General features: G+C 42.9%; 1 protein-coding gene across 1 annotated transcript in view; it reads left to right on the plus strand.

The window, feature by feature from the left end:
• Window positions 1-1,160: 1,160 nt before the first annotated feature.
• Window positions 1,161-9,300, plus strand: part of AP4E1 (adaptor related protein complex 4 epsilon 1 subunit) — a 34,291-nt gene continuing 26,151 nt past the window's right edge. Inside the window, exons 1-2 of the mRNA XM_019533582.1 lie at window positions 1,161-1,414; window positions 3,399-3,522. Of these exons, the coding sequence (XP_019389127.1) occupies window positions 3,405-3,522 (118 nt within the window). The 5' untranslated portion in view covers window positions 1,161-1,414; window positions 3,399-3,404. The remainder of the gene's footprint in view (window positions 1,415-3,398; window positions 3,523-9,300) is intronic.

Here is a 9,300-nt window from a genome sequence, read left to right on the forward strand (position 1 = left end):
CCCTCGCCGCTGTCCGCCCTGCCCTGCCCCGCCCTGCCCTGCCCTGTTCCCGCCTCGGGGCCCGCGGAGGCCTTCCCCGGCCTGCGAGCGGGCCCAGCGCCTGGCACCCGGCTTGGCAGGAGGGGCGGCCCACGGGGTGTCCTGGGGGCGGGGGAGGCCAGCTCAGGACGGGGCATGGGGCTCTTGGGAAGGTTTCATGGGCCCATGCTCTTCCCCGGGCTTTGCCTCTGGTCCGAACAGTTGTGGATGGGCGGGCGGTGCGGGGGAGACGTTTCTTGGCAAATTGCTGAGGTGGCTCGGCCAAGCCCTGCCTGGTGCTGCGCTCGCCCAGCTCGGCATGGCCCATTTCCGTGGGCTGGCTGGCTGGCGGTGCCCCAACACGCGTCCCCGGGTGTCGAGGAAAAGGCGCGGCGCTTTCCAGGGGCAGCGGAGTTGTGTAGGGATGGTTGAAAATAGAAGCTCTGTGCACAGCTCAGCAAACGTTACTTGGAAAGCTAGAGAAACGTGGGTAAGGTCAGGCAGCGGATCAGCCATGTAGCAGTAGGGATTAATAGCTGTATCTTAATTCCAAAGTTCTTTAAATCACCAGCTTTTCTGCATCTTGTCCTTTTTTATCACCTCTAACATGATCCATAAAGCCACGTGTAAAACATTTTTAGGGTTATCTAGTCAAATGTTGATTCTGCAGGGATATTATCTTGTTCTGCCCCAAGCACAGAACCTTGCATTCTGTTCCTTTTGTGCCGTTGGGCAACTCCTGATCCTTCCAGGTAGCTGGTTACTTTGTTTATTTCATTCTTGAAGCAAGAGGTTCCCAATCCCGGTCAAAGCCTGGTGTGGCTCTGTTTCATTACGTCAAGTGGGACTGACCATACCAGGATGAGCTACTTTTGCTGCTGATAAGTTGTCAGGGAGTGTTAGCTGTTAATCGTTTCCAATCAATGTAATGAGGCCCAAGCCTCTGTCATGGCCAGCAAAGTTGTCTGGAAATGTCAGAGCTTTATGGCAGGAATATTAATACAGGGAACAAGGAGACTGGAAAGTTCTGTAGTGTAAACCAGAGGTTCCCAGTCTGTGGTATGGGTACCACCCGTGCTATGCATTAGCAGATTTATTATAATTACTTTTATATGACAAGAATTTAGCAGAATTTATTACTGGCAGTAATAAAGGTTGTATCATTTTAATTTGGTGGTATACAATCTGCCGGAGTTTGGGAACCATTGATGTAAAACATTTTGAGAGAATATGAACAGGTTTTCCTTTGCATTGCTGAGTTTTGTTTATCCTTTCTCTCACCACAGTAATTGTGTAAACTTTAAAAATGTTTAATCTTTTATAGGAAGAAGAAAAATTAATCCAGCAGGAGCTAACCAACTTGAAAGCAACAGTTTCTGCTCCCACTACAACACTTGTAAGTTTCATAAGAGGTCGTAAGAGGTTTTCTTAACTGTAAACTGAATATGAGAATGGCAGCATGCACAGTTTGCCAGGCAGTGTGCACTTCTGAGCGTGGTCTATGCCAGAAAGATTTTGTATTATGAGCACCACTGAAAGAACCTTCTGTACTTGTTATGCAGCTCTGTGTCCACATGCAAGGTTTTGTTCTGGTGTTGAACCAGTGAGAGCACCGTTGGTGTGGTTGTGCTTGTCTAGAATTGTTCTTGTTTGGCAGTTTTACTACCATTGTCCCCTGAATGTGATCATTCTACATAGGCAATCCCTGCTTAGCACTGTTTTGCCATAACACTCATTTTAAATTCATACCTGATTCCACTTGGCGAGTTTCTTTATAACACTTGCAGGCAGGGAGCATACACTGGCACCACAGCACATTGGTGGCATGCAACCTCTTTGTGCAATTTAGCCTGCCCGCACCCAGGCCAGGTGCAGCAGGGCTATGACTCGTGCTGTGACTCGCTCTGGGGGGAGCCCTGGACCCTGCGCCCTGCTCCTGCCAGCTGGAGTGGTCGTGGTTGTGGCTGTTACTGTCCCCCTGCCCCTACCCCACTTCCTGGTATGGAGGGGGACCAACAGCACTGACTCTGTGGCCCCAGCAGGTGGCAGTGGCACAGTGCCAGCCAAGCTGGTCCTGTGCTACCAGGTGGTCAAGTCACTGCTGCTGGGCACCCTGGTAAATTATATTTTTTTACATTAATTCCTGTGGGAAAGTGGGTTTCACTTAACACTGTTCTGCTTAAGGGTTGTTGGGAACCAGTTAGGCACGCTAAGTGGGGATTGCCTGTATTGCACTTTTAGAATATGGATTCACACATCTGAAGCTGTTTCAAAACAGGAATGTTTCAACAAGGCGGCAGCAGTTGGAGGAAAAGTAGTGTTGAAGCTGAGGTGGCTTTGCTACATTTGTATTATTCCCAGCTTGTCCCCACATAACAATTAGAACATAACAGCTGCTGCCCTTTTGAAACAGCTTCAGATGTACTTTTGTTCATACCCTTAGCATAGACAGGAAAATTGGGCTTTGTATTGCAGATCAGTAAAGATGCATATTGTCATCTTGCCTTGTTCATGCTTATTTATGTCACCTCAAAGTATTGGGGGTCTCATCTGTCAGGTTGTCTGCCATTGGCTATAGAGCAGTATAGTAGTGTAGTAAATCAATTGTTACAGCTCTCAAATGCAAGTCTGTGAAGCTGCTGCACTTAAAACAGTTCTCTCTTTACAGTAGCATGCACTGCCACTGTATGTATGTTTTAGCATGAGGCATTTTAGTACTGTTTCATGTTACAAAATTTAATTTGTCATTTCTTACTGCCTTTTACATAGTGTTAACCACTATTTTGTAAAGCTTATGATGGAGGCATGATTTTATTTGGGGAGTCTAATTTTGTTTCCTGTCTGTGGTTTGTTTTCTCTTACTATAAGCCGCTTAGCCCTTTAGATGAAAGGGAGGTATCTAAATCCTAAATAATAGTAATAAAATAATAATAACGGGCCTCTACCACTTGTGGTTGCACTGACCCCTTCCCTCTCACTGATAATAAAATAAGTGATTTTAAAATATTTTGTGGTTTTGTGGGTGTGGTTGCCCCATCTTTGGACAGTTCCCCGGTATGTTTTTTAATATCCATTATGGTCATAATTAATTTGTTATTGATTGAACAGATGCTAGTTGTAATCAGATAATGTGATCTTTTTGTATGCAATTTGATGGAGTTCTGTAATTTGATTTTCAGTTATTGTGAAACATTAGCAGTATTAGTTCACCTTATTTTGAAAGAAGAGAGTTCAGAAAGGTTAAATTTTTATTATAGGATAGATACTGTTTTTTATCTGTCATGTCAAAACCTGTTACTTGAGTTCATTAGAGGAGTGAAATGGAAAACAACACTCACAGCTAGTCTAATATTCTTAACATTTCATTTTTGGTATTTCAGAGACTGATGAAAGAATGTATGGTGAGACTCATTTATTGTGAAATGCTGGGATATGAGTCCTCCTTTGGCTATATTCATGCTATTAAGTTAGCGCAGCAAGGAAACCTGCTAGAAAAAAGAGTTGGTATGTATATACCGTATCTGTTATGTCTTAATACTTTTCTCAAATCATTACAAATATCCCTATGAGTAGAGTGAAAATCATGATAAATACTGGAACTGACTAAACGTTTTCTCCCAATTTTTAAAATTTTCCCTTATTGAAAGACAAACCCAGATTTAAAAACTGAAAAGACAAATTTATTTGAACTTTATGCTAATTGCAGGGGTGGGGGGAAATGTAATGAATATTTTTCTGCTTTTTAATTTTTTTCTTTAGTAAACACTAGGTATACACAAGTATTTTCATTTAGAAGAGATTTTAGAGGCATCAGCTTGAAAATTAATTTCAGTCTGGAAACATTGATTCCAGTTTCCATAAATAACCCAGTGTAACTGGAAGATCAAATGTAAAATTATTCGTTCATTATTATTCATTATTCAGCCAGAGGACTTCCAAAAGCTGAATGTTGTTCTTCTAATATTTAACCGTATTAATAGTTTCATAGGATTGTACCAAAAGCTGAACAGATCTTTATAAAGTGGCCATCTTCTCTCCTGCCTTTCTACTCGCAGGTCTCCTCTATTAAGGCTGGCTTGTAACAAAAGTGATGATGAGACAGCAAAGACTAGAGCACAAGTGCAGAAGTGTGTGAAGGAACCTGATAGTCTCATAAAGACTTCCCCTCTTGCATCTGTGAAATCTTTTTATCAGCTGGTTTGTTTCCAGGAGTTAATTGTCTCACCAGTCTGAAGTATTTCCATTTCGTGGCTAATTCAGATATGTAAATATGGGCCAGATGCAGATGTTCTTTTGGTAGAAAGCAGATGTACAAACGTTTAGGCTTTTTCTTCTGGAGTGAAAATGGCTGCTCTGGGAGCAAAATAACCTGAGGACAGCTAGGGATAAATCACTCCTACAAGAATTTCTCCTGGGAGACAACATGTCTATACGCTTTCCCCTGGCTTAACTCCTTGTAGGGACCAAGAGCAGTGGTGCTGGGGAAGAGGGTCCCTGCCTTCCAGGGACAAAAGGTCACCCCTGTGTTGAAAAGATGTGTGGAGCAGTTGCTTCTCCCTGCCCCATAGATGGGGAGATGAGGGAAGCAGCAACTATGTTTCCTTGTTTCCCAAGTTGGGCAGTTTTGGGAAGAGGTAGGGAGTGTCACTGGCACCTTTTCGACTTCCCCTTGGTGTCTCTGCTGAACATCTGAGCTGCAGGATAGCAATTTAAAAGACATTGGCCAGGAATGGGGCTCTGGGAAAGTCTCCCCAACCCAACTGCCAGCTCCTGCTGGCTTCTTTTTGCTGCCCAGCTGAGCCATAGGGTGGTGGCTGGGAGCAGGACTTGGAGGTCTCTTTGTACTCTGGCTGAGCCTCAAGAGGTGTCCTTGAAGGGTAAAGTCCAGCACAGAGGTGCTAAGTTTGGTACTGGAAAGAATTTGTAACACCTCTCTTGTGGAAAGCAGGCTGCTATCTCTTTTAATCTTTGATCAAGATTTTATGGGTGTCAAGAAAGTGTGGCTTATGGGTGTCAAGAAAATTTGGCTATCAACCAGGCTTTCCCCTTTAAGTGATGCTGTTGAGGGTGTGGTGAGACAGTTGTGAGGTGGAGTGTCAGTGCTTCAGATCTTTGACACAAAAATAGTACTTATTGCTCTTGTTGAGGGTCTTACAGTAATCAGGAATGTCTGTGTTGATGTTATTAGGATGATCAATTGTCTTTTCTGCTTGCCCTGCATGTGTACCTAGTGGACAGTTGCTGTGTTCTTGTATCTCCATTATTTCCTGGGTTTGAATGCTAAAAGTGTTATTTTAGGGAATTGTTCATTTGTTTCAGGAAAGCTCTGTATATTCCTTCAATCTTGTCTTTATGTATCTGGAGCTTTTAGGAGGAATAGCTTGGAGGCGTGGGCTCTGATGCCTTCAAAATGTTGGTGATCCCACTTTCATCTTCTCTCTGTTGATCCTGCCAGTGCAGCTTAGTGTTTTACCCAGTGTTAGGCAGTTAGGGCACAAATGACAGCAAGTTGATTGAGACTAAATCTAGATGAGACAAAGGCAACAGTGATAGGATAAGGAACCTCTAGAATGGTAGGTAATAATATCAGCTTCCATGACTAGGAGGCAATTTCATTTCACTTTGTAAGTTTGCCTTTGGGAGTCTAGTTAAAACAGCTGCTCTTATGATAATAAGTGTTACTTTATTATCAGATGCATACTTTTTAAAAATGTGCAGCTGGCCAGAAATCTGTGCACTCTACCAATATGTGTTTATAGTTTTTTTTTCTGATCAGCCTGCTGCAATGTACTCATGGACTACACGTAAAATTTATTTAGACATTGAAGGTAATTCAGAATGCTTGTTCAGTGCTGAGTCCAGTGGTCTGAAGCATTCAGTACCTGCCTTTTGATGCCCAGACAGAATCCAGATTGCTGGGTTTGATCTCTGAGTCCTAAACTGGCATGAACCTTACCTCTGTGGGATCCAGCTCCTTCCCAGTGTGATAGTACCACCATTGTAATCTTTACAGAAGTGTTTTCCTGTAGAAGGAAAGGGGCTGCTGGCAGGTTCTCTTCTGCCAGGATCTTGGATTGTGGAATCTGATGTCCTCTTTATTTCCAAATGGGTTGAATACTGACCTTCAAGATAGCTTCTAGCAGAGCAGATGGCTTCTAGGTACAGTAAAATCTCTTATCTGACATCCCCGGGGTAAGGGGATTGCTGGTTATGTAAAAATTCTGGTTATCTGACATCCCACAGCAGATAATGCGGGGTGGGGGGCTGCAGCTGCACATGGGTGGGGGGAGAGGGTGGCGGCAGCAGAGGGTGGTGGGTGGTGACAGCAGCTACCGTTGCCACATGCGTGCTTTCCGCCGCCCCCCCACTCCGTGTATGGCCAGCCAGCCAGAAATTCTGGTGAATGGAATTTCCAGTTAGTTAAATGCCGGATAGTACAGATTTTACTGTATTTGAGAAGGGTCATGGCAGAGAGAGAAACGGAAGTTTGAGGTGTTACAGAGGATTTATTTGCCCTTTTTAATTGTATGTTATAGGACTGGGCTAATCTGATTTGACTACCCTTTTGGATTTATTCATTTTATTGAGTTGTTGTGTTAGCTAGAACAACTATAAATCTATACGATTTGTAATTGCCATCTAAAATAAATATAAATATCTGAGCAACACTAAAATTGTTGAGTGATATAATTTGGTAAATAAGTTAGAACACAGTAATTCACTTTTGCTATGTTTGTCTCCTTAGATGATGGAATTCTGCCTTTTTACAGTCAGTTGTCTGGCCTAGGAAGAGTACATTTTCATTAGTACTTAGAGAAGCATTCACTTTCCAGGAAATGGTCTCTTATCTGAAGCCATCAAAGTACTTAGATCTGGAATCATAGAAAATTAGGGCTGGTATTGACCTCAGGAGGTCATCTAGTCCAACTCCCTGCCCAAACCAGGACCATTGCTAACTAGATCATCCCAGCCAAGGCTTTGTTTAAAAACCTCCAAGGATGTAGATTCTACAACCTCTCTGGGTAGCCTGGTCTAGTGCTTTACTAGTCTTCTAGTAAGAAAGGTTTTTCCTAATATCTAACTTAAATTTCCCTTGCTGCAACTTGTTGCTCCTTGTTCTGTTATCTGCCACTGCTGAGGACAGTTTATCTCCATTATCTTTGGAACCACCCTTCAGGTAGTTGAAGGCTGTTATTAAATCCCCTCTGTCTTCTCTTCTCCAGACTAAATAAGCCCGGCTCCCTCAGCCTCTCCTCAGAAGACATGTGCCCCAGCCTCCTAACCACTTCCATTGCCCTCTGGACTCTTCAATATGACTACATCCTTTCTGTAGTGAGAGGATGAAAACTGTACTCCAGATGTCGACACAGATGTGGACTGTGTCCAGACTTACACACACTACGCCAGGTGTGGCCTCACCAGTGTAAAATAGAGGGGAAGAATCACTTCGCTTGGTCTTCTGGCAACACTCCTACTAATGCAGCCCAATATACTGTTAGGCTTCTTCACAACAAGGGCATGCTGTTGGCTCATATTCAGCTTACGGCCCACTGTAACCCTCAGGTCCTTTTCTGCAGAGCTGCTGCTTAGCCAGTTGGTTCCCAGCCTGGAATGTGGGATTGTTCCATCCTAAGTGCAGGACTTTATACTTGAACTTACTGAACCTCATGCAATTTCTATTGTTCAGTCCTCCAATTTGTCTAGGTCACTCTGAATCCTGGCCCTGCCCTCCAGTGTATCTACTACTCCCCCCAGCTTGGTGTTGTCTGCAGACTTGCTGAGGGTGCTCTTCATCCCATTTTCCAGGTTGGTGATGAAGATCTTGCACAAAATCAGCCCCAGGACCAGAGATGTGGGTTTTCTGGATAATTTTCAATGGGAAAATTTTCCAATGCCCTAAATAGAGCGCGATCTGATTTAGCGTGTTTACTTGACTTACATTTAGTAAACAAAACTAAAAAAGTACCCCATGTTAATTTTATGTCCCAATAGCCACAAGTATTTGAACTGAAATATTTGTTTAGGAAAAAAAAATTAATACAGCACGCTTAATGTAGTTTAAATGTTATATTCAAACAAATTCAAAGCTTTATGTGGAAATAAATTATTTTTATTGGAATACTTGTAAAAATGTAAAGACAGTACACAATAGTGTGTACTTCCCTTATATTGTTTGTTTAAATTTAAGGAAAAAAATGAAGGCACTGAAAACTGTTGACACACTAATTTTAGCACACCCAAAGAACTGTGCATGATATGCTGTGCTTTGGTTTTGATTTGACCCGCACAGCCAATTAGACAAATTAATACCTTGATTTTTGGTCTGGATTAGAACGTCATTGGATTTACCCTCTTATTTACAAATCAGTAAAACACTCTCATACTTCCTTGGGATAATCGGCTGAAAAACATTAATTATGACTTTGAAACTGCCAAGCTTGCCTAATATTGTATTGGCATCCATTAATTGTTACTAATGAATTTTCTGAAACAAATTTAAAAAAACGGAATATTTCCCACGGAAAAATAAAGCATTGAAAAATTTTCTGCCCCACTTCTCTGCCCAGGACTGACCCATGGGGTATCTGCTTGATACTGGTTACCGATTAGATATCAACGCATTGATTACTACCCTTTGAGGCTGATGATCTAGCCAGTTTTCTATCCACCTTGTAGTCTTCTCATCCAACCTGTACCTCACCTTCTTGCAAGAGTATTGTAGGAGACCATATTAAAAGCCTTGCACTTGTATATCACATCCACTGCTGTCCCTGCATCCACAGAGCCAGTTACTGCATCATAGAAGGCAGTCAGGTTGGCCAGACATAACTTGAATTCATGCTGCCTGTTCCTAACAATCTTCTCCTCCAGTTGATTAGAAATGGACTCCTTGAGGACCTGCTCCATGATTTTTCTAGGGACTGAGGTGAGGTTGACTGGTCTGTAGTTCCCTGGATCCTCCCTTTTGTTAAAGATAGGCACTATATTTGCCCTCTGGGACCTCCCCTGATCATTATAAGTTTTCAAAGATGATGGCCAGCAGCTCTGCAATCACATCAGCCAACTCCCTCAGCACCCTTGGATGCACCCTGTCTAGCCCCATGGTCTTGTACATGTCCAGCTTTTCTAAGTAGTCCTTAACCTGTTCTTTCTCCACTTTTGGTTGCTCACCTTCTCCCCAAACTGTTCTGCCTGGTGCAGTTGTCTGGGAGCTGACTTTGCCTGTGAAGATTGAGGTGAACAAGGCATTAAGTACTTTAGTCTTTTCTTTCTCATCTGTCC

Source organism: Crocodylus porosus, unplaced genomic scaffold (genome assembly GCF_001723895.1).
Source record: "Crocodylus porosus isolate Cpor-Errol unplaced genomic scaffold, CroPor_comp1, whole genome shotgun sequence".
Lineage (NCBI taxonomy): Eukaryota > Metazoa > Chordata > Crocodylia > Crocodylidae > Crocodylus > Crocodylus porosus.